The 25,227-nt window shown below is 51.3% G+C and overlaps 2 protein-coding genes across 7 annotated transcripts in view; one reads left to right on the top strand and one right to left on the bottom strand.

Annotated features, from left to right (window-relative positions):
- The window catches only part of LOC127545663 (acyl-CoA dehydrogenase family member 11-like), a 35,774-nt gene extending 25,373 nt beyond the window's left edge, over positions 1–10,401 (top strand). Inside the window, exons 11-14 of the mRNA XM_051973093.1 lie at positions 35–142; positions 513–681; positions 974–1,040; positions 8,405–10,401. Of these exons, the coding sequence (XP_051829053.1) occupies positions 35–142; positions 513–681; positions 974–1,040; positions 8,405–8,549 (489 nt within the window). The 3' untranslated portion in view covers positions 8,550–10,401. The remainder of the gene's footprint in view (positions 1–34; positions 143–512; positions 682–973; positions 1,041–8,404) is intronic.
- Positions 10,402–11,655: 1,254 nt separating this feature from the next.
- Positions 11,656–25,227, bottom strand: part of MTMR3 (myotubularin related protein 3) — a 169,667-nt gene continuing 156,095 nt past the window's right edge. For 3 of the 6 annotated variants that reach the window (XM_051973086.1, XM_051973089.1, XM_051973087.1), the window contains 6 exons: positions 20,432–20,577; positions 18,272–19,622; positions 17,170–17,280; positions 16,644–16,732; positions 15,255–15,281; positions 11,656–13,562 (listed from right to left, as the gene is read on the bottom strand). In XM_051973086.1, the coding sequence (XP_051829046.1) occupies positions 13,391–13,562; positions 15,255–15,281; positions 16,644–16,732; positions 17,170–17,280; positions 18,272–19,622; positions 20,432–20,577 (1,896 nt within the window). In that variant the 3' untranslated portion in view covers positions 11,656–13,390. The remainder of the gene's footprint in view (positions 13,563–15,254; positions 15,282–16,643; positions 16,733–17,169; positions 17,281–18,271; positions 19,623–20,431; positions 20,578–25,227) is intronic. The other 3 variants (XM_051973088.1, XM_051973090.1, XM_051973091.1) reach the window with 3 other exon arrangements.

The raw sequence follows: 25,227 nt of genomic DNA, 5'->3' as shown, positions 1-25,227 counted from the left end.
GCCCGGCCACAGGGGAAGGGGGCTCCCTCCTCAGGTGCTGCCCATCTGGGAAGGAACCACCAACATCCTGGCCCTGGACACCCTGTACTTCCTGACCAGGAGCCAAGGGCAGGCGCTGCAGGCCTTCTCGGCCTCTGTCCAGGTGAGGTGCTCCCGCTGCCCCCTCCTCACGGCTCTCTGGACCCTGGAAATGGGGGGGCTGGGATTCTCCAGGCAAAGCGTTCCTTCGGGCCGGGTCCATGAAAGCGTGGCGTGGGCTGCCTGTAAAGCCCGGAGCTGGGGCTCGAGGTGCGGGGGCCCGGCTGGATCTGCGCTCCCCCATGGGCTGACGTGGCCTTCCTGCCGGGTTCCTGTGCAGCTCCGATGGGATTTGGGCTTCCCGGGAGGGTCGGGGCCCCCCTTCCCAGCTACACGAGGCCCGAGGGACTGAGGCCGCCTGGGTGAGAAGCTCGGACGTCCAGCTGGGGCCGGGGCCCCCTCACAGACTCGTGCCCCGCCTGTCCTCCCCCCAGGAGAAGGTGGCCCGGGCCTCCCAGCAGCCTGAGCTGGCTCCTTGTGCCCGCCGCCTGCAGGACGCCCTCGGGAGGCTGGCCGGGCAGCTCGAGGGGCTCCAGGGGGACAGCAGCTCCATGGAAATGGCGGCGCGGGCCCTGGCCTACACGCTGGCCCGGATCTACATCGGTAACTCCCCTCTCAGGGGGAGGCAGCGGGTAGTCCTGGGCAGAGGGAGCCGGGTTCAAATTCCACCCCTCCTCTTGTGACGCCGGCCCAGTCTCGGCCTTGTGGAGCCCCTCCCCCTCCCCGAGAGGTCCTGGATGGCCCCTCCGGGTCCCCCCCCCCATGACCTCACGGTCTCAGCGGGCCCGGGCACTCGGGTGCCTTTCCGCCGTCCTCCCCACAACTCCCGGGACGGGGGGACGAGTGTGCTCCCTCCCTGGCTCTCCTCCTGAAGATCCGCTCTCCGCACACACAGGGGCCCTTTTGGTGGAGCACGCGGCCTGGGCCGGGGCCTCCCCTGCGGACATCTACGCTTCCCAGAGGTGAGGAGCAGCTCTCCCGGCCCCCGGCCGAGGTCCCGCCCTCTCGGCCCGCCCTCTCCCCCTCCACACGTCCGTCAGAGGCTCCAAGCTCAGGGGATTCACTCTGGGGATCCGGGGGCTCGTTCCCTGGGAAGCCACAGAATCGCTCAGACGAGTCGTTCCCCCGCCCTCTCGAGAGAAACGGGCACGTTACCTTCCAGGCTGGCACCGGGCGTTAGTGCGTTTGGGGAGGCCAGGGAGTTGCCCGGAGTAAATTCTGAGGGAGAGGTCAAAGATCGGCCCCGGAGCCCGCGCCCACTCCAAGGAGCCTGGAACAGAGGCGGGTTCCTGCTCCTCCGGACTGGGCGCTCGCTCCGTAAGGCCCCGGCCCAGAGGGAGATTTCCCTCAAACGGGAGTTCCTTAAAACGGTGGGAGCTCGACTTCCGGCCAAGATGGCGGAGAGGAAATACACTTCTGTGTAATCTCCGTGTTTTTCTCTCACTATTCATTTCATTTCATGCCTCTGAATTAATGCTCGACTGAAAAAAAAACCATACAATTACTTACCAAGAGAAACCATCCTTGAGACTCGTCAAGAAAGGTCTGTTTTTGCGCGAGGGCGGGGACGGTATTTGGAAGCAGTCTGCGGGCAGCAGCGGCAACCAGAGCACAGATAGCAGCTCAGAACCGGGTGGAGCGGAGAGGGGGTAGGAAGCAATCGCAGCCGTCTCTGCGTTGAGAGCTTTGCTATAGGAGCAAGTTAGCAGCCCAGCAGAGAAGCTAAAAACACCGGGGGTGAAAAATACAATCCCAAACAGCTGGAATTTCTCGGGACCTGGCCACCCCTCCCCCACAGTGTCTTAGCCCGCTCGGATCTCAGAGCGCTCGGATCTCAGTGCGCAGGCGCCATAGCACAGTAGGACCTGTGCCTCACGAATACCCTGCCCCTCCCCCAAAGAAAGCAGCCTCCATTCAAGGGGTTTTTTTTCCTTCTGTTTCTTTGATAGTTTGTCTTTGATAAATAGACAGAATGAGCAAGAAACTGAAAAAGAATTTAACCCTGGACAGCTTTTATACAGATAAAGAGCAGACTCCAAACCCTGAGGAGACTAAAAACAAACAGTCCCCAGGTGAATCCCCGAAGGAAGAGACCTTATGTCCCTCAGCACAGATGAATCTCATGGAGGAAATTAAAAAGGCTCTCACAAGGGAGCTAGAAGAAAAATGGGAAAAGGAGAAGGAGGCTCTGAAAAAGGAGAGGGAGGCTTGGCAAAAGAGCCTGGAGAAGTCAGTTAAAGAGAGAGTGGATAAAGAAACCAAATCCTTGAAAAATAGGATTAGTGAACTGGAAACAGAAAACAGCTCTCTAAAAAACAAAATTGGCGAAATGGAAAAAAATTCCACAGAACAAAAGAACTCAATTGGACAATTAGAGAAAGATCTTAAAAAAGTGAGTGAAGAAAATACCTCACTGAAAATCAGGGTCGAACAATTGGAATTGAATGACTCGAGGAGACAAGAAGAATCAGTCAAGCAAATCCAAAAAAATCAAACAATGGAAAAGGATGTGAAATACCTTCTGGGGAAGACAACAGACCTGGAAAACAGATCCAGGAGAGACAACCTGAGAATCATCGGACTTCCAGAAAAGTATGATGAAAAAAAAAGCCTGAACACTATCTTCCAGGAAATTATCAAAGAGAACTGCCCAGAAGTCATAGAAACAGAAGGTAAAATAGACATTGAAAGAATTCATCGATCCCCTACTGAAAGGGATCCTAAAATCAAAACACCAAGGAATATAGTGGCCAAATGCCAGAACCCTCAGGCAAAGGAAAAAATACTGCAAGCGGCTAGAAAAACCCAATTCAAGTATCAAGGAGCCACAATAAGGATCACCCAGGATCTGGCAGCATCCACATTAAAGGATCGAAGGGCCTGGAATATGATATTCCGAAAGGCTAAGGAACTTGGTATGCAACCAAAAATAACTTACCCAGCGAGATTGAGCATCTTTTTCCAGGGAAGAAGATGGACATTCAACGAAATAAGCGAATTTCATCTATTTCTGATGAAAAAGCCAGAACTTAACAAAAAATTTGATCTACAAGCACAGAACTCAAGAGAAATCTAAAAAGGTAAAGATTAATCTTGGGAACTATATTTCGGCTGTAAAGATGTATAAAGAATACATGTATACCTTGTTCTAGAAACTAGTTGTGGAAAGGACATTGTACTAGAAAAAAGGGAAAGTGGGGGTACTACATTTCATGAAGAGGCAAAGAAAACCTAGTAAATCTGAGAGAAAGAATGGAGAGGAATGAAAATAGTGAGTATTTTACTGCTTTCAGAATTGGCAGTAAGAGAAGAATTTTAGACATATTCAATCTATGGTGAAACTTCTCCTACCTCATTGAAAAGTGAGAAGGGAAAAGTGAAAAAGGAAGGAATAAGCTAAGTGGAAGGGAATACGGTAACTGGGAGGGAAAGGGGTAAGTTGGGGGGGGGAACTCTAAGGGGGGGGGAGGGATACTGAAAAAGGGAGGGCTGTGAGAAGCAAGGGGAGCTCACAAGCTTAATACTGGGAAGGGGGGTAAGGGAGGGGGTAAGGGAGTAAGAAGGGAGAAAAGCATAAACCGGGGTTAACAAGATGGCAAGTAATACAGAATTGGTCATTTTAACCATAAATGTGAACGGGGTAAACTCCTCTATAAAGAGGAAGCGGTTAGCAGAATGGATTAAAAGCCAGAATCCTACAATATGTTGTATACAGGAAACACACCTGAAGCGGGGTGATACATGCAGGTTAAAGGTAAAAGGTTGGAGCAAAATCTACTATGCTTCAGGTGAAGCCAAAAAAGCAGGGGTAGCAATCCTGATCTCAGATCAAGCTAAAGCAAAAATTGATCTAATCAAAAGAGATAAGGAAGGGCACTATATCGTGCTAAAGGGTAGAATGAATAATGAAGAAGTATCTATATTAAATATATATGCACCAAGTAGTGTAGCATCTAAATTCCTAAAAGAGAAATTAAGAGAGCTGCAAGAAGAAATAGACAGTAAAACTATAATAGTGGGAGATCTCAACCTTGCACTCTCAGAATTAGATAAATCAAACCACAAAATAAATAAGAAAGAAGTCAAAGAGATAAATAGAATACTAGAAAAATTAGATATGATAGATCTCTGGAGAAAATGTAATGGGGACAGAAAGGAGTACACCTTCTTTTCAGCAGTTCATGGAACTTATACAAAAATTGATCATATATTAGGACATAAAAACCTCAAACTCAAATGCAGTAAGGCAGAAATAGTGAATGCATCCTTTTCAGACCATGATGCAGTGAAAATTACATTCAATAAAAAGCCACAGGAAAGTAGACCAAAAAATAATTGGAAACTAAATAATCTCATACTAAAGAATGATTGGGTGAAACAGCAAATTATAGACATAATTAATAACTTCATCCAAGAAAATGATAATAATGAGACATCATACCAAAATGTATGGGATGCAGCCAAAGCGGTAATAAGGGGAAATCTCATATCTCTAGAGGCCTATTTGTATAAAATAGAGAAAGAGAAGGTCAATGAATTGGGCTTGCAACTAAAAATGCTAGAAAAGGAACAAATTAAAAACCCCCAATCAAACACTAAACTTGAAATTCAAAAAATAAAAGGAGAGATCAATAAAATTGAAAGTAAAAAAACTATTGAATTGATTAATAAAACTAAGAGTTGGTTCTATGAAAAAACCAACAAAATAGACAAACCCTTAGTAAATCTGATTAAAAAAAGGAAAGAGGAAAATCAAATTGTTAGTCTTAAAAATGAAAAGGGAGAACTCACCACTAACGAAGAGGAAATTAGAGCAATAATTAGGAGTTACTTTGCCCAACTTTACGCCAATAAATTCGACAACTTAAATGAAATAGAAGAATACCTCCAAAAATATAGCTTACCTAAACTAACAGAGGAAGAAGTAAATATCCTAAACACTCCTATCTCAGAAAAAGAAATAGAACAAACTATCAATCAACTCCCTAAGAAAAAAACCCCAGGACCAGATGGATTTACATCTGAATTCTATCAAACATTTAAAGATCAATTAACTCCAATGCTAAATAAACTATTTGAAGAAGTAGGGATTGAAGGAGTCCTACCAAACTCCTTTTATGACACAGATATGGTACTGATACCTAAACCAGGTAGGCTGAAAACAGAGAAAGAAAATTATAGACCAATCTCCCTAATGAATATTGATGCTAAAATCTTAAATAAAATATTAGCAAAAAGATTACAGAAAATCATCCCCAGGATAATACACTATGACCAAGTAGGATTTATACCAGAATGCAGGGCTGGTTCAATATTAGGAAAACTATTAACATAATTGACTATATCAACAACCAACCAAACAAAAACCATATGATCATTTCAATAGATGCAGAAAAAGCATTTGATAAAATCCAACAGCCATTCCTAATAAAAACACTTGAGAGCATAGGAATAAAAGGACTTTTCCTTAAAATAGTTAGGAGCATATATTTTAAACCTTCAGTAAGCATCATATGCAATGGGGAAAAACTGGAACCTTTCCCGGTAAGATCTGGAGTGAAGCAAGGTTGCCCACTATCACCATTATTATTCAATATTGTATTAGAAACACTGGCCTCTGCAATAAGAGTCGAGAAAGAGATTAAAGGAATTAGAGTAGGCAATGAGGAAACCAAACTATCACTCTTTGCAGATGATATGATGGTATACCTAGAAAACCCCAGAGATTCTACTAAAAAGCTATTAGAAATAATTCATAATTTTAGCAAAGTAGCAGGATACAAAATAAATCCCCATAAATCCTCAGCATTCTTGTACACCACCAACAAAATCCAAGAGCAAGAGATACAAAGAGAAATTCCATTCAAAATAACTGTTGATAGCATAAAATATTTGGAATCTACCTACCAAAGGAAAGTCAGGAATTATATGAGCAAAATTACAAAAAAGTTTTCACACAAATAAAGTCAGACTTAAATAATTGGAAAAATATTAAGTGCTCTTGGATAGGCCGAGCAAATATAATAAAGATGACAATACTCCCTAAACTAATCTATTTATTTAGTGCTATACCAATCAGACTTCCAAGAAAATATTTTAATGATTTAGAAAAAATAACAACAAAATTCATATGGAACAATAAAAAGTCGAGAATCTCAAGGGAATTAATGAAAAAAAAATCAAATGAAGGTGGTCTAGCTGTACCTGATCTAAAATTATATTATAAAGCAGCAGTCACCAAAACCATCTGGTATTGGCTTAGAAATAGATTAGTTGATCAGTGGAAAAGGTTAGGTTCACAAGACAGAATAGTCAACTATAGCAATCTAGTGTTTGACAAACCCAAAGATTCTAAATTTTGGGATAAGATTTCATTATTTGATAAAAACTGCTGGGATAACTGGAAATTAGTATGGCAGAAATTAGGCAAGGACCCACACTTAACACCACATACCAAGATAAGATCAAAATGGGTCCACGACCTAGGCATAAAGAACGAGATTATAAATAAATTAGAGGAACATAGGATAGTTTATCTCTCAGACTTGTGGAGGAGAAAGAAATTTGTGACCAAAGATGAACTAGAGACCATTACCAATCACAAAATAGAAAATTTTGATTATATCAAATTAAAAAGCCTTTGTACAAACAGAACGAATGCAAACAAGATTAGTAGGGAAGTAACTAACTGGGAAAACATCTTTACAATTAAAGGTTCTGATAAAGGCCTCATTTCCAAAATATATAGAGAACTGACTCAAATTTATAAAAAATCAAGCCATTCTCCAATTGATAAATGGTCAAAGGATATGAACAGACAATTTTCAGATGAAGAAATTGAAACTATTACCACTCACATGAAAGAGTGTTCCAAATCACTATTGATCAGAGAAATGCAAATTAAGACAACTCTGAGATATCACTACACTCCTGTCAGATTGGCTAAGATGACAGGAAAAAACAATGATGAATGTTGGAGGGGATGCGGGAAAACGGGGACATTGATGCATTGTTGGTGGAGTTGTGAACGAATCCAGCCATTCTGGAGAGCGATCTGGAATTATGCCCAAAAAGTTATCAAACTGTGCATACCCTTTGATCCAACAGTGTTTCTATTGGGCTTATACCCCAAAGAGATACTAAAAAAGGGAAGGGGACCTGTATGTGCCAAAATGTTTGTAGCAGCCCTGTTTGTAGTGGCTAGAAACTGGAAAATGAATGGATGCCCATCAATTGGAGAATGGCTGGGTAAATTGTGGTATATGAATGTTATGGAATATTATTGCTCTGTAAGGAATGACCAGCAGGATGAATACAGAGAGACTTGGAGAGACCTACATGGACTGATGCTAAGTGAGATGAGCAGAACCAGGAGATCATTATACACTTCGACAACGATATTGTATGAGGATGTATTCTGATGGAAGTGGATTTCTCTGACAAAGAGACTTAACTGAGTTTTATTGGAGAAATGATGGACAGAAACAGCTACACCCAAAGAAGGAACACTGGGAAATGAATGTGAACTATTTGCATTTTTGATTTTCTTCCCGAGTTATTTTTACCTTCTGAATCCAGTTCTCCCTGTGCAACAAGAGAACTGTTTGGTTCTGCAAATATGTATTGTATCTAGGATATACTGCAACATGTTTAACATATATAGGACTGCTTGCCATCCTGGGGGGGGGGGGGAGGAGGGAGGGAGGGGAAAAAACGAAACATAAGTGATTGCAAGGGATAATGTCGTGTAGAAATTATCCTGGCATGGATTCTGTCAATGCGAAGTTATTATTAAATAAAATAAAATTAAAAAAAAAAAAAAAAAAAAAAAAAAACAACATTTAGGGGAAATTTCATATCTCTATCATGCACAGATCAATAAAAAAAAGAAAAAGCAAAAAAAAACAAAAAAAAACAAAAAAAAAAAAAAAAAAAAAAAAAAAAAAAAAAAAAAAAAAAAAAAAAAAAAAAAAAAAAAAAAACGGTGGGAGCTCAGCTCCCTCGGCTCCCGGCTGGGAGCACCATCGGCCACGGCAGGGCCCCCGGCTGGGAGCACCGTTGGCCCTTAGCTGGGAGCACCGTCGGCCACGGCAGGGCCCCCGGCTGGGAGCACCGTCGGCCACGGCAGGGCCCCCGGCTGGGAGCACCGTTGGCCCTTAGCTGGGAGCACCGTCGGCCACGGCAGGGCCCCCGGCTGGGAGCACCGTTGGCCCTTAGCTGGGAGCACCGTCGGCCACGGCAGGGCCCCCGGCTGGGAGCAGCATTGGCCCTTAGCTGGGAGCACCGTCGGCCACGGCAGGGCCCCTGGCTGAAAGCTCTTTCCTAGGTGGTGTGGACAAGACCTCTGCCCCCTGGACACGGCTCAGCGAGCTGGCTGCTACGGGGCCGAGGCCGTCGGCAGAGACATGGACCTGGTCTACGAGGCGAGCCCAGCTCTCCCCGGGGAAAAGAGCACCCGGGCTGCTCAGTAGAGACGCGGTGGCGGCTTTTGTGGGAGACGGAGTCGGCCGGTCTTAGACAGACCCCATGGCCAAGCGCCTTAAATACGTTGTATCCCCACATTCACCCAGCTGTCCGCCCATGTCACACACATACACGTATGCACACGAGCAGGTTTGTTGCTCAGTCATTTCAGTTGGGCCGACCCTGGGGAAGCCCGTTTGGGGCCTTCTCGGCAGAGACAGGGGAGGGGCCGCCATGTCCCCTACAGCTCGCCTGACAGATGAGGAAACAGGCAAACAGGGTGAGTGACCCGCCCGGGGTCCCCCAGCCAGGCGGGGTCTGAGGCTCCGTCTCTTCCCAACTCCAGAGCCGGCCTTCTGCCCGTGCCCCCCGCCCACACGCGCTCTCAGCCCCCTCCCTCCGTCTCTCTGTCTCCCCATCTCACACATACACTGCAAAAATGGCGTCACACACCAACTGCCCCCTAAGGAGACGCCACACAGCTCTTTATTAAAATGGAGCAAGATGCGTTTTATTTTTAGGATTCTCCTTTAGCATCCCCCTGATCGCCCCTCCCCCCGATAGTGTGCAGAGGTCAGCCTGGTGGGGTCAGCGGGGGCACAGAGGGGGCTGCAGCCGACGGCTCCCGAGAGGGAGGAGGGGCTGGGGGCGCGAGTCGGGCCTGGAGCCAGGGACCCGTGTGCCCGTCCTCGGTCGCTGGCCGTGTGCCGAACTCCCCTTCACTGCTTTCCTCATCTGTAAAGTGGGGACAATTACGGTACCTACTTCTTAGGCTCATCATAGGGACCCAATGAGATGAAAGCACCTTAAAGTCCCAAAGTGCCATGGAGGTATAATTACTGGTAATTGGGGCCGCTAGGGGGCACAGTGCAGAGCACCAGCCCTGAAGCAGGGAGGACCCGAGTTCAAATGTGACCCCAGACACTTAACGCCTCCTGGCTGTGGGACCCGGGGCAAGTCACTTACCCCCAACTGCCTCAGCAAAAAATCATTAGTGATCATTCCGCGGACTTCCACGAGTTCTCCCTGGCCAGGGAGGGTTGGGAACCTGCTGCCTCGGGACGAGCCCCCTTCTCCCAAACGCTTTTCTCTTGGCCGCGCTCTCTGGGGCCGGGGAGTCCCCGGACTTAAGGCCCCTTTCAGTCCAGATTTCACGGCCGGCCCTGCACCAAGGGGCTGCCTGCGGGAAACTGACCCTTACTCTATTTAAATTCAGCTCCCTTCCCCCGCTGCAGAGGCTGCATCCCACCCTGGCTGAGCAATGAGCCACCCGCCCAGAAAGTTCAGGCACCCGGGGGGAGGGAGCCCTGGCCATGCCCCCAAACGGCAAACGGCTCAGGATTGCCAGTCCCGGAGGCCACGAAGCTGGCAAGTGGGGAAGTCTAGGCCACCCTCCACCCGAGCCTCGCGGGTCATCTTGGTAACAAACCTTTCAAGTGATCTTGAAGCAGTTCAACTTGACCTCTGAACCAAGCATCCCACCGGATCCTCCCCGGCCACGCCCCCCTCCCCTGCCCGCCAATAGCTGACAGAAGCCGGGGAGAGCGTGGGGAAGCCGTACAGGTGGAACAGTGGCCGCCGTCTCGCCTCCCGCCCAGGTTCCAAACCGGGCAGCCCCAGGGCTTCGGGGACAGGCCACGATCCAGGATGGAGCAGATGGACAGGCTGACACTCTCTGGGCTGGACCAAGATTCCCTCCGGCCACCTGAGGCCTTCCCGTGCTCCAGGGTCTGCCCTCGGGCACTGACTCACAGGTCCCGGCCTTTGCTCAGCCCAGAAGTCATCGGTCCCGATGTTCTCCAGCAAGACCTCCCCCCTCTATTCCTGTGCTTGCAAGGGCAATAAAGGCCCAGGGTTAGAGTCGTAGAATCTTTTTTGTTCATAGCCACACGCTCCATGTTCCCTAGCTCGGAGATTCTCCCTCAACTTCAACGTTCTGAGTCAGAGTCTGAACAACAGCCGCTCAGTGCTCAGCATCTCGAGATTTCTGGCTGCGGCCTTGGAGGGACTTATCCCAGAAATCTCCCGAAGGCCTTCAGCAGAGGCGGCAGTTTTAGGGTTACTCTCCTGTGGCTGGGGGACAAAGTCTGGACACACATAAAACGAGTCTGAGGGAGACAGACAAGTTCCCAAAGTGGCCGTCTCCGAGCAGAAGGGAGGGGAGTCGCATCCCTGGGGGTGGCCTCATGGCCCCCAAACAGCCCATCCTTCCAGGACCAACTCACTGTGCTGGAGAATGAGGTGAGACTCGGAATCACCTGCCAGGTGCCAGGTTTGCCGTGGGACAGGCGCACGCTCCGTGGGCCCGGCCCGAGAAGGGGCTGCCTCCCTGAGGTGGCGAGCCTGAGGCTCCACAGCATCTTCCCAAACAGGCCCAGCTTTGAGCTCCCCGAAGCTCAAGGGCTCGGATGCCTCTGCTCCAGGTTGCCCCAACTTTTGGGCCAGAAAGGGACATGGTCCCCTTATTGTGGCCCGTGTTCTGGGAACGGGTCACCCGAGTGCCTCGGGTGGCAAAGGGCCTCCCTTGGGGGAGCTCCCCCCGACAGGAGAATGGGCGTGACAGGGATTTCCCCATGTTTACAACACTAGTTGCTACGTATTAGTGATTAGGGAGGGGAGGGGGGAAAATCATGCTGGGAAATGCCATCAGCTCTTGGATCCTGCCATTACCTGAGGCTTAATGAGGGCGAGTGGTCTCCCTGCTCAGGCAGGACGCAGCTCTTCAGGAGAGAGCGGAATGGGGAGCGTTCTCTTGTCCCGATGGGGCTTCTTCCCCAGAAAGTCACACCAAAGGGTGTTCTGGGAGTACCCTTCCTCATCACTGCCCCCCTCCCCCAGGGAATGCCGCTGGGAGTGGAAGGACACGTGGGCTTTGAGATCCGGGGCCGCTTGGAGGGAGGACCCAGAGGGAGCCTGACTCGCTCTAACAGCCAGCTCACTGGGAGGAGGCAGAGACGGCTAACTCTGGTAACATCCGGGTGCTTCCTGTTTGGGATTTGTGGCTAGACGCGAGGACTAGAACTCAGAGTGGTGTCCGTGGGGGGAGGAAAAGGGTGATGAGCCGAGGGGAAAGGAAGCTTTGAAAGTGTTAGCAGACGCTACCATGCGGAACTCTAAACTTTATTCACTTTTATTTATATATTTAACAATTCTAAAGTATTTACTTCTTGCTTTGACAAAAAAAAAAAAATGAAAAACAGAGGAGCGCTGTCCCCTCTGTAAGAGAAGGGTGATATGTACAGCTACGGAGAGTCACGGTTCCTCCTTTACATACAAAGAAAAATAATATTAATAAAAAAGTGCTTCATTGATCAAAAACAAGGGGGAGGGCCTACGAGCTGCAAGCATTTATTCACACTGTACATCAGACCCAAGAAACCCGTATCGTAGCCTCTGGCTGACCCGGACGACCTCTCCCGCTGTCCCTAGTTCTGGCTCGGAGGCCCCCCCGCCACAGACAGGCCCCACGGGTGATCTGGTGGGGCTCCTGGACATTTTCTGGGACAAAGGCTGGGAAGAGTCCTCCGGAGGCCCCGGCAGAGGCCCTGGCAACACGGGCCCTGATCTCAGAGCTCCTCCAGACAGTTCTACCCTGTTACCTGTTTACAGCTTTGAGTCCAACAAAGCATGGTGCTCCTTCCCTGGAGGGAGGGGGAACCCATGGGTGCAAAACACGGACACCAAGACAAACCACCCCCACAAAGCTCAGCCTCTCTCCACCTCTGTTCCCGCTTCCCGTGTCCCTTCTCTCCCAAAATCTCCTGGCCAATCACGGGCAGTTTCCCTACTGATACGAGGACTGCTCCTCCCAATGGATTTTGCTGTTGTTGCTGAGAAGCCAAAAATGGCACCAGGCGGGGGACCCCCGGAGGGCTCCTCCGTCTGCGGATGGCCGAGCTCAAGCCCAGCCCATTCACAAAGGAAAAAGGGAAATGGGAAGTTTGGTTTCCTTTCTTGGAGGCTTGTACTTTCAGAGGCTGATTTCACCCTGACGGGGAGATCATGATTGTTTCTGGGGGTACCGGGGAGAGGAAAGGAAGCTGGGGCCTTTTGGAACCCTGAGTCCGGATTTCCCTGTGTGGGCCACATGTGAATGGGCAGTCCAGGGGACAGCTCCCGGGCGGTGGGCACTGGGAAGCCGCCGCCCTCGGCCGGATTGTGCCGCTCCCACGAGCCCAGGAGCGGGCTGGCCAGTGTCGAGGAGACCCCGCAAAGCAAGCCCCGGGGGGAGCGGATGAAGCTGCTCGCCCCCTAGGCATCCTCGCTGTGTCTGCAGGCGAGGGAGTCAAAAGGGGAAAGCTAGGCCTTCTCTCCTGCCAGCAGCCCCGGGGCCCCCCCGCGAGCACGGAGGCCGGCCCACGGAGAGGGCGCCGCGGACTCCCGGGGCCGAGCTCCCCGTTTCTTCTAGCAGCAAAGGTTTCCCCAAACAGCACTACCTTGTGGGGTGGATGAGGAGTGATTGAAAGCATGGGCAGGGCGCTCTGCAGACTGTTCCGGCCTCGGCTCCCCCTTCTCCCGATGCCGGCCGGGGTGCCTCTGCAGCACAGACCGACGGCGGGGGAGCTAAGAGCAGCGGGGGCTGATCCCGGGCCTTCCCAGTTCTCTAGCAAAACCAAAGCCCAAACACAAACCAGAGGAAGGAGAGGCAGAAGAGGCGGGGGGGAGGGGACAGATCCTCCACCCCAGCAAGATGCCCTAGAGTTCTGTCCATCGGGGCGGGTGGATCCCCACCCCGCACTCCAAAGTGCGTGGGCCACAGGACCTTCTCAGGGTACCCAGTGTGCGCGAGGCTACCCAGGGGGGGAGCTGGCCCGGCCCCCGACCCACTCGTCCCCGACGGGCAGAAGCTTCAGTTTGAAGTGGCAGCGATGGGTTTGTCCAGTTCGAGGTCAAGGCTGGAACTCGTGGGGTGCAGGCTGTTATAGCAAGACTTGCAGACTCGACTGGGCTCAAATAGCTGCTGGCTGGGAACCGGCACCTTCTGGTTGCAACAGCTGGAGCAGAAAACATTCCCACAGTTCCTTAAGTTGGGAAGGGGGAGACAAGAAATAGGTGACATCATCAATGATGGCTGGGTGTGAGAAAGCAAAACCTCAACACACATTCATCTGGGGCTCGGGGGGACTGCTGGGCTGAAGAAACAGGAGGTGCTGGCTGGGGGCCAATATTTGGGGTACCAACTTGGGGTCGGCCCCTGTAGGGGCATTTAAGCAAAGGAGGTGCCGGCTGAGGGGCTCTGCAGGGTGCCCGGACCGTGGCCAGGAGCCAGAGTCAGCAGCTTGAGGCCCATTAAAAATACAGAGGCCAGAAATGCCCGGGCAGGGGGAGCACACATACTCACGGCCGCCACACACACCCCGTTTTTGCCCCAATGACACTGAAAAGTGGGGCGGAACAGCCTGACTGCTGGGAAAGCCTCCAGTCTCTGGGGCCCGAGGAGGGCGGTGGTGGGTGGGGCATCTGGAACCATGCAAAGCCACAAGATGAGCAGCCATGTGTTACATGCTCCAAGTGTGAGGGCCAGAGGGACACGCACACGCACACACACACCCCCTCCCCATTATTAGGTGTCAGTTGGCGGAGGCGCCCAGAGCTCATGCATCTCTGGGGAAGTGCAGGATTCAGACGACCTCGGCGTACGCCCAAGGAAGGCACGTGGGCCTTTTCCAGTTACGGACACATTAGCTTCTGATGCCGCCTCCCTTCCTCTCCCTGCCTCTGCTCCTTGTCTCGGGCCTCAATTCCCGGCCCTAGGAAGCCAGACTCGCCCTCTGGGCTCCCCTTTCGCCCTGTGTCTGAGGTCAGTCCCAACAAGCCCCGCTGAGAAAGGCCCCCTCGGGCCAGTCGCCACCACAAGAGAAGCCTGTCCTGAGCCAGGTCCCAGGAGAGGGCCGAGCGCCCCTCCAAGGGTGGGCCGACTTCCCACCATGGCTCGCTCCCCTTCATCCTTTCAGTTACATACTCTGGTGGGCAAATTCTCTGTTGAGCTCTTCTTCTTCCTCCTAAAGACCAGGAAGGTCAACGAAGAGAAGGACCATGTTTTGGGGGCGGGGAAGAGACACAAGGACAAACAGCAGAACGCAGAGGAGCCAAGGGGAAAACGCCCTTCTCTGAAAGGGAGAGGCTGGCTGTCCTAGAGCTCCCCACCTTGGCCAGCGCTTCGCAGAGGGACGGCCCCCCGAATCTACGGCTAAGCGGCTTCCGCTCTATCGTGTGAATCCAGGAGCTTGCATTACATTGGCTGGATCTCGACCCAGAGCCCCACCAGAGACTGGAGCTACGCCCTGGGAGCTCGAGCGTCACGGAGGATGCTCTCCGTCCAGCCTGGCCTGGGCTCCCGAGTCTCAAGGACTCCGTTTTACTTGGCCAGAAGTCACCTGCAGCATGGACCTCTAAGAGTGCTAGAGCCTGGGGGCTCTCCCTGACAAAACGAGCCAGGGAGTGCCCTTTCCTGATCAGAGATGTCACGGACTGACCTGTAAAGTGAATTACACAGCAACAGCCCGACTGAGTCCTAAATGCCAGTCTCCTGAGAGGGGGACGTGCTCTGGTTTTCCTCCATTTCTGCACCTGCTGGCCTAAGCTACCCCAGTCCCCGGGCTCACGTCTTGGTGAGTGGAGAGAGAGAGAGAGGGAGAATCGACAAAGAGTTAGTTTGGAGAAGTTATCAGAGAAATGCAAGACATCACAGACAGCTCGTTGCAAATGCTCACCACAATGGATCAACACGGTCAGTGTCCCTGCAAGGAGGGGAGAAACAGCTCAATGGGGACGCTGCCGAGAGCCCTAGAGGAGCCAAGACTCCCAGAGCCCCGCTGCCGGAGGCCTCAGACCGGCCTTTGCTCCCATGGGGAGGCCGACCACTGCTGCTCATGGAATTCTCCAGTTCATAAAGAGCATCGGCCTTTCGGCCACCATGGTCACCTTCAGGGGCTGGGTGGCTTTTCCCACTCTTTTGGACGATTCCAGCCCAGCTACTCGGGCCAATCACAGACCGACCTGATCATTAGCTCTTTAGAGCCTGGTCATCCCAAGCTAGAAACTTCCAGCTCCCAAGTGTCTCTCCCCTCTCAGGCTCAGAGCTAGCTGGCCAAGCCACACAGGGCACGGTGGGAAGAAGCCTGCCGCGGCCTCAGGAGACACCCGCCCCGGTGTCTCAGCTCTGCCTCTATATGGCCACTAAGGCTCCCCCTCACTACTGAAGGAAGGGTCCCATCCACCCCTCTGCTCTAAGCTCGAGGATGCTGCTCCCCCTCTGCACTCCATGCCTCGCACGGTACTTTATATAAAGTGGGCCCTCAGGTAGTAATGTTTTTTGACTCCTAATAATCCATGTTCTAATTTCCTTCCAGCTTTTAACAGGCTCTGCTGAGGTTCTCGGGGAGCATCCAGATTTCAATCCTATGTGTCTACTGAGTAGCTCGGAGGGAGTAAGGGCAGGGAATCCAGGTGGCTGCTCAGATGCACAGGGGGGACAGGTATGTGCCGAGGTAAGGGCAGAAGACCCAGCTTCACTTCTCTCTGAGCTGGTTTCATGATTTGAATGTGTTCAGAAAGGAAATGAAAACAAAAAGCAACAGCAGTACAATCTAAAGCACAGAGGCAAAGAACAGGAGGCCACGACAACTCTCCGAAGTCCAGAAACTCAGCACAGATACAGTGTGTCCCGGAAGAAGACGCCCAGAATCCAGCGGGAGAAAGGAAGGTGGAAGGAGGCACCCAGTACATTCTGAAAAGGCTCTCTCCTCATCTCCGGAGGGACGGCTGTCTCTGCTCCCTCCCACATGGAGGAAATGGGGAGGGGGAAGCTGGCCCCCGGGGCCTCCAGACCCAGAAAGAAGCGCTCCCGCAGTAGAGAGTGACTAGACTAGAAAGCCGGGAAGGAAGAAGCTGGATGGCGGTCTTCCTCCTTTTCATTGGTCAGCAAACACAGGCCGTTTGCATGATTTTTAAATCCGCGAAGTCGGTGTGTCCAAGGTGGGGCGCGCTTACAGCGCGTGCTCCCCAGATCACGAAGCAGAGACCGAGCGGGCGCGACGGCCAGCGTCCACCAAAGGACCGTGGGCACCCGGGGCCGACCAGGGCGGGGCGGCGGGGCTTACCTGCAATGGTGCTTCCTGCTGGCGAGCCAGAAGGCACTGTCGCAGCCGTAGCAGTGAGCGGCCAGGTGGTCGGGAAGCCAGCGGGTCATCTGCGGGACAAAGACAGAGACAGGTCAGCCGGGGGGACGGCGGCGTCGGCCTGAGAGGGCCAAGCCAAGGCAGAGGAGAGCAAGGGTCGATGCCGGCTCCTTCGGCTCCGACTCGAGAGATCGGTCGTCAATAAAGGAAAGGCGTCCAAAGCATCTCCACCAAATTCCCCTCAGAGAAAAGAAGTAGCCAAGAGCTCCCCGGTTCCCTACTCCAGCCTGGGGCCCGAGCGGGCCCGTGACAATGAGTGCCTGGCGTGTGGGTGTTTCCTGCTGCGTCTCAGAGAGCGTGTGGAGCTAGAGCTGGCAGTCGAGGGCATGGAGCCAAGGTGCCCGAGCGATGCGGTGCCGTGCCGTGCCAGGGGTCCTGCCCTAACGGAAAGGGGCTGGGGAGATCACAAACAGCTCGACGGTTAGCAGCACAGGGAGTGAGTCTGTACCTCTGTGTCCTGTTTATCCACCTGCTCCCAGCTGGCTTCAGAGAAAATCTCTGTGCTGCAGCAAGACAAGCAGCTCTGATCCACATTGCTTTCCGAGTCGGGGATTGAGGTCTGTTGGCAAACAAACACAGCTGAACAGAACGAACCGGTCCCTCCTCCCCAGGGAACAAGGAAGGTGCAGGGGTAATGAGGGCAGCTGGGGGCTGAGATGAGCTTGCTCTGGGGGCCGCTGACCTTCAGAAGCACCCCCTGCCGGTGGCTTTAGAGAAGGAGCAGGGGGTCCAGGACAGCAGAGTACTTAAGTGAGTCTTGTGTCTGGACCACGGTAACTGGGAATGAGTGTGATCTCCCGTGGGATATGTCAGGGGCTAACCAGGGGTGTGGACCTGGAGGGGCGAGGGAGGGTGGAGCTGTGTTCACAGGAGTGATGAGCCTCTGGGGGCTATAGCTGTCGCCATAGCCAAAGCAGCCAGCCCTAGCTAAAACCGAGTGCTTTGTGCCTGACCTCCTTTCTCTGAGGGATCCTTGGAAAACGAGGAGACAAAGACTGAAAAGTCACTTTCGCTTGGAAATGTTGGACAAACCCGCCTTTAATGAATGCATGCTTACAGAGCCAGGCCCGAGGCCGGGCCCTCTGGCTCCTCCCTCGGCGGTGACACAGTGTGACCGCCCGGACAAGGGACAGCGAGTCCAGTGAATGAAAGCTAAGTCGAGAAGGCCTTCCTCCTTGGCAAGAATATCTGGCGCTAAGCCCACCAACTACATTTTTCTCCCGGAGCGCCAGTCCTTCTGCACATGCAATGACTCCGGCTGTCCTCAGGCCCCACTCAAAGAACATCTACCCCCAGAGAGGCGAGCGAGATGGAGCACGATGGACGGACGCGACCGCGGCGGCCCCGGGGCAGGCCGGCCGGGGCCTCTTTGGCCCTCACTCTCCCGCGGCCTTCCCCTCAAAACCTGCCTTGGGAGAGCCCCTTCAGGAAACAAGCTGTGCGGCGGCTCCTTACCAATCCCCTGCCTCTGAGCAGGAGAGGCGCCGGGCCCTGGGGCCCGAGCCCAGTCTCTGTAGGCGGCGGCGCCTGATGAGGCCCAGCATACTCACCACTTCATCCCCAAAGTCCCCATTGAAGCGCAGGGAACTGTTCAGGTACTGACTCTCCAGGCGGCTTCTGAGCTCCTGCACCTGCTTCTTCAAGGTCTCCACTTCCTGCTGGTGGCCCGTTTCTATCTGGCGCAAGCGCTGCTGGATGGCGTCCGTGTAGACGGGCATGCCGTCATCGTCCAGGTGACTGCGCGCGGGCTGCTCCGGACTGCCGGCCGCCAGCTGCCTGCCCGGCTGGCCCTGCGACCACTTGGGGTGCGCGCTCCGCAAGGGGAGCTGGGCAGAGCCGCCGGTCGCGGCAGACATGCGTCGGCTCCAGGGCCCTTTGACCCGACCGCGCTCTCCCTCCAGACAGTGTCCGTTCGGGGCGGGGTATCTCTGGGGCACCGTGGGCCCGCCGGGCTTCTCCATGGCCTTGTTCTCCGTCTCCCGGGCTCCGTTACAGACAATCTCCTCTTTACATTCGGCTAAGGGCAAGGCACAGGAAGAAGGCATTGGGCTGTGTGAAGTCCTGGCTACTTTTGATCCTGCCCTGGCCCTGTCTACCAGGTGCTCCCCATCAGCTCGAGAAAGTTCATCATCCCCACTGTCCATGAGGCAAGGTCTGTGACCAGCCCCTTGGGGGAGCTGATCGACTTTGGCCTCCCCTTCAGTCAGGGTTTCCACAGAACTTTCCACCATGGGTGTTCTTGCTCCCAGGGGGAGAACTGTGGGCAGGGAGGGGCCATAGGAAACCTCAGGGTGCAGTGGGGCTTGACGGCTGTCCGCACCCACATCCCTGGGAGCACGGCTGCTCCCCGGCTCCTCCACAGAAGCCTCCTCCAGGCCGTCGCTCCGAGGGGGCTCCTGGGCACGGCTCGGCGGAGCCTCGGGTTCCTCGGGATGTCCCGGGAAGCCCGCCAGGAGCAGATGAGCACTGTTTCCTGGAGCGGCCGTCAGTTCCCCCAGAGCTGGCTCTAGTTTTTCAGGGCGCTCAGTGTCCTCCTGTTGGCTCTTCTCATTCAGGGGAGCCTCCTCTTTGGCCTCCACCACCTCAGTGCTGCTCCGCAGGGCGGTCTCCTCCAGACCCCCGTCCTCTTTAGTGGCTTCCTGCAGGATGTTCTCCATCTGCCCTTCTGCCACCCCAGCGGCGACCGAGAGCTCGGCCCCCCCCAAGGCCTTGGCCTGTCTGCCCAGAGTGTCCCCGTCACAGGGCTCTTCGCCCGGGCCGCCCAGGCCGCTCAGCTCCAAGGAGCGCCGATGTTCCTGCCACCGCTCGTTGAGGCTGGGGTCGCTGCTGCGCCGGCTGGTCGGGGGTACACCGCTGTCGCAGACTGTCGTCAGGTTGTCAAACGACCGCGTCTTTGGTAGCCTGCGAAAGGAGAGGGTGGAAGATTAGAACCTCACTGAGGAGGCTTCTGTGATTGGTCATTTATCTCACTGGGCCCACTCCAGGGATCCCAGAGGCCAGGACCCCTTGGACAGCAGGACGAGCATCTGGCCTTGAATCTACCCCAGCCATTCCCTGCTCATCTGGTGGGCTCTGGACCCACCCCAGATGATCTAGTTGGGTGAAGGTGATGGGCCAGTGAGGAAGGGAAGAAACAGTGCGAGGTGGACACAGAAATTCAATGCTCTGCGTCTGTGAGGACTGAGGGAACTCGAGACCGTCCTTGGGTGCCCAGGACAAACTGCCGAGCTTCAAAAACCGCATCTGTCTCTCAAAAGGCAGCATGCTTTGGTCAACATATATTAGATCACTTGCTGACTAGGGGAGAAGGTGGGGAAAGGGAGGGAAAAAATTACAACCCAGGGATTTGTAGGGGTGAATGTCAAAAATTACCCATGTATATATTTTGAAAATAAAAAGCCTTAAAAAAAATTTAAGAAAAAAAAGGCAGCATGTTTGCACACATGTGCATATGTATGTGTGTGTGTGTGCATATGTGCGCACACATTACCAACACACAGGAAGAGCCGCTCATTAATCAGCCAGCCAGAACTTCAGAGGGAGACCCCCAGAACAAATACGCTAAGTTGTTTCACGACAAATCTGAAACCTTCTCGGAGCCGAGGACGCTTCCAGGTCCCAGCGGGTCTCAGACGTCATGGATCACGCCAACCCCTTCCCTCCGCATTCACACTCGCAGCCACACAGGGGCTGCCAGGCCAGCGGCTCACCTACTCAGAGGCTGATCTTCAGGACTGGCACCGGGGACTGGGTATGGAGCACAGGTGTCATCGGCAGGGGTGGAAGGGGAGGGACACGGGAGGTACACGGCACTCCAGAGCATTAGGTTTCGCACATGGCACACTGGATATAGCACCTGAATGGGAAACAACAAGTGGGAGCGCATGCTGATCAGACCTGGTAGTGTGCTGACATTCTGCAGAAAAGTCCGAGGGAGGCTGGAATATGCTTTAAAAATCAGTTCAATGGGGGCCGCTATTGGAATGGGGAGAACACTAGACTTGGGAGTAACGCGATTCAGCACGGTTGCCGGCTCAGCCACTTAGCACTGTAATACTGGGAAAACCCCTTCCCTTTGAAACTGCTAAATGGGGGGGAAAAACCCAAAACCTTTACAGTAATTTTCTCTGATTAAGAGCTCCTTTTCAAAATATATAGGGAATGGAAGCACTGAAAATTAGAGAAAAACCAATTCTGAAGAGTCAATTAGATAGGCTAATACAACAGAGAGGGAAAATAACAATGGCGGGGATGTGGGAAAACTGGAACATTAATGCCCCATTAGTGGAGTTGAGGGTTGATCCACTCGAGAGGAATTTGGAATCATACTCAAAAGACTACAAAACTGTGCATTCCCTTTGATTCATCAGTGTCCCTACCGGGTCTACGTCCCCTAAGAGAGCATTTTAAAAAGGAAAAAGAATCTATAAATGCAAAAATGTTTATAGCAGCTCTTTTCGTGGTGGCAAAGAACTGGAATATGAGGGGATGCCCATCAGTTGGGGAATGGATACCACAAGCTGTGGTAGAGGATTGTGATGGGATTTACTGTGCTGGAAGAAATGAGAATCGGGATGCTCTCAGAAAAACCTGAGAATACTTAAAGAAAGAAAAGAAAAGTGAAGTGAGCAGAATCAGGAGAACATTGTATACAACTATAGCAATATTACTGTATCATGATCAATAAGGAAAGACTTAGCTACTCTAATTAAGACAATAATCCAAGTCAGTTCCAAAAGACTCATAAAAAACTGTTTTCCATTTCCAAAGATAAAATTGATGGCGTCCGAAGCAGATTTTTCTTTCATTCTTTCTTGCGCTTTTTTTTCCTTTTTGTTTTCTCCACATGGCTAATATGGAAATAAATTTCTTGATTGCCAAATAAGTGGAGGAGGAAGAATTTGGAACTGAAAATAAACATTTTTTTAAAAGAGAAACGCACAAAATGAAACTTGTAAGATTATAGGAAAAAAGATATTTAAGGTATATCTTCCAAATTTAGAATCATCCCCCAATTGGTAAATGATCAAAGAAATCCAAGCTACCAATAGCCTATAAAAATTTTCCAAATTGCTAACAAATAGAGAAATGTAAAATAAATCAACCCAGAGATTCTAGCTCATACTCAAGAAAGCAAATATAACAAAAAATAAAAAGAGAAAGAGAAAGAGAGAGAGAGGGAGAGAGAGAGAGAGAGAGAAAAAGAAAAAGAAAGAGAGAGAGAGAGAGAGAGAGGAAGAGAGAGAAAATCACAATTATTGGAAAAATTGTGGGGAAATAGGAACATTGATACACTATTCTATTGGTGAAGTTGTTTAACAGGCATTGGTCATTCTGGGAAGGGACTGGGATGATCTATGGCTCAAAAATCACAATCCAGCAATAATATGAGGCCCATATGCCAAAGGGACAGGCAGGTATGAAAAATAAGCATTTATTAAGGATCTACTATGTGCTTAGACAATTGTTTTCTGATGATCCTTACAAATTGCGCTGAGATAGTTGCTATTATTATTCCCATTTTACATTTGAAGAAACTGAGGCAAACAGGGTCAAATGACTGCTCAGTGTCATAGCTAGTAAAAGGCGGAGGCTGAATTTGAATTCAGATTTTCAGCCCACTAGAAATGGCAAAAGGGACAATTTCATAGGAACTTTGGGAACCTTATATGAATTGTTGAGAGAGAAGAGAAACAGAACTGGAATAATTTATACAATAATAATATCATAAAGACAAAAGGTATAAATGTTGAAAGACTCTATTCAATGCAATGACCAACCACAATCCCAGAGGACAGAGGTAATGGACTCAAGATGAGACATGTAGTTTGGCTACATGTGGACTAATGTGGAAATTTGTTTTGCTTGACTATCTATATATACACATCTGTTCCAAGTGTGTCACTTTATGTTTTTTCCTTTTCTAATGAGAAGTGTAGGAAAGAAAAATAAATGCTTAAGTGAAAAAAATAGGGGGGAAAAAAAAACTTTTCCTCTTCTGGGAAAGTAAAAAGGCTTAATTCTCAGATTCCTTCCAGGTCTTCATTCTAGCCTGTATTGTTTCCTGACCATAAAAATTTGGTTCACTTTAACTGAAAATTTAGTTGAAGCTCCCAGCCTACTATCCTTCGCCAGCTAAGCCTCCCCAGGCCTAGTGGAAGCCGTCTGGATGGTCGTGGGCCACTGTGAGGTCTCACAAGGATAAGAAAATGGGATGTATTCAAATGTCCTGCTTTTTCTTTATTATTTCACAAGTCATCTGTCTTGGATAACACATCTACATCAGTAGCTTGATCTACAAATTGATGTTGTATGGCCTGAACTGAGCCCTCACTGCTACTTGGCAATACTTGCCTCATCCCTTCTACTCTCTGCAGTGACTCTGAAGCCCATTTCATCCTCCTCCAATCTCCCATGAGTTCCCCTTTCCTTTTGAGGCCATTTGCCATCAACTTCCTCTCCTCTCCTCTTCCTCATCTCACTTTACCCAGAGACCTTCTCCCATTTCTCCTCCTTAATCTCTTTCACAGGAAGAGCTAAAGTTACTCCTTAACAAGGAAGGCTAACTGCTCCCTTACTCAAGTAGCCCCATTACATCTATCTCCTCCAACAGATCCCTTATTTCCAGTTTCTTTGTCCGCAGGCTCTTTCCCTCCTGCCTACAGATGTGCCCAGGTCTCCCCTCCCTTGAGCTTTTCATCCTATTATTACTCTTTATTTTCTCTACCATTAGTAGTTAAACTCCACAATGAGGCCATCTACCCTGGAGGCCTCTCCTTTCCCTTCTCTCATTCTCTTCTTGGCCCCTTGCCATCCAGCCTCAGACCTTACCATTCCAAAGGTACTAATGATCTCTCAGTTCTGGGTCCAGTGGCCTTTTCTCCCTCCTCATTCACCTGCCCTCCTTGCCCTCTCCTCCCTGTCAGTATCTAGGACACTTCTCTCTCCTCTTCCTCCAGCGCAGACCCTCTCACCAAAGGATTCCTCAGGGCTCTCTCCTCCCCTCCCTCTGTACTGCTTCCCTGGAAGATCTCAACAGCTCCCATAGATCTACTGACCAGCTCCAGGCTAGTGATTCCCAGATCTGCTTTTCCTCACCTCTCTGCTGACCTCCAGTCCCCCATCTTCAGCTGCCCTTCAGACCAATCGAGCTGGGTGGGCAGTCACAGCCACCTTAAAGCCAACACATCCAAAACAACTCGTCATCTTTGTCTCTACATCCTCCCCACTCTCAGCCCCGTTCCCAATCCAAGCTGGGGTCAAGGCCCATCCGTTTTAGTTCTGCAGCGTCTCACGAATATGCCTCCTGCTCCCCTCTGACACTGCCCCGACCTGATGTTCATCTTCATTACCTCATACTCAGACCACTGCCATAACCTGCAGGGAGAGTCTAACTGCCTTCAATCTCTCCACCTTCAGCCACTCAAATGGTTTCCTGAAGTGCAGGTCCCATCGTGTCCCTCCTTTACTCAATAACCTTGATGGCTCTCCATTGCTTCCAGGACTAAATCCACAATCCTCTCTGGCATTCACCTCTCAGCTCTGTCCCTCTCTGCCTACTGGCAGTGCCAATCACTCCATCTTCTATAGGAAGCCCTTCTGGATCCCTCTTAATTCTGGTGCCTTCTCTCTCCTCAATCATTTCCTATTTCTATGTCTGATTCTTGTCTCTCCCATTGGATAAGCAGCGAGTTCCTTGGGGGCATTTCGCCTCTTTTTGTCTACCTCCATGTTGACTGATCCAGGACAACCTTGACTGCGTGAGAAAAGGAAGCGTCTGTTCTACAGTGACTGTCATGCCCCTTGGCACAAGCTGGCCTTCCACACGGCTTCACAAAACGCAGTGAAGGCCGTTTCACAGGATTCCTTAAATGAATCCTGAAGAAAGGAGGCCCCATGAAAGCAGGAAGGGGGTGGCAGTGGCAGGGGCAGCTGGCTTCAAGCTGCATGGTGCTGGCTGGGACCTAATGATATGCATATTAATGAGCTAACAAAGCCTGCCAGCTCTTCTGAGCTGCCTCCTTGACATGCCCCGGAGCTGAAAAAAGTCCTCTGACAAAGGGAATATTCTCACAGCCCGAGATCCTCCTCACCGGGCTCCCTCTCAAGAGGGCTGTCACCTCCGGCATACGGGGGCGAGCAGAGCTGGAAAGGGTCACCTCTGGGAGCTTTTCTACAAACGAGCCCAGAATCTCAACTTCTCTTTCTTGGCTTCTGAGCACAGAGATGCACATGTGTGTGCACACAGACACAGACACACATAAATATATTTACTTACACACAGATACACACTCCCTTATACACAGTAGACACAGACACCACGAGACAAAGGATCAGACACAAACACAGACACCCACCCACCACTTCCAAACACAGCAGCTCTTAATCTCTGCTTTTCATTTCAAAGGTACAAAAAGATCACTGCGGTAACTATAAAAGCCCATAGCCGGGGAAGGCGTTCTGGGCGGGAAGGCAGCCCGGTCCTGCGTGTGGTGGTGGGCAAAGT

Source organism: Antechinus flavipes, chromosome 1 (assembly GCF_016432865.1).
Source record: "Antechinus flavipes isolate AdamAnt ecotype Samford, QLD, Australia chromosome 1, AdamAnt_v2, whole genome shotgun sequence".
NCBI classification, from domain to species: Eukaryota; Metazoa; Chordata; class Mammalia; order Dasyuromorphia; family Dasyuridae; genus Antechinus; species Antechinus flavipes.
The sequence above is the reverse complement of the archived record's forward strand: the minus strand, read 5'-3'. Positions and strand labels throughout refer to the sequence as shown.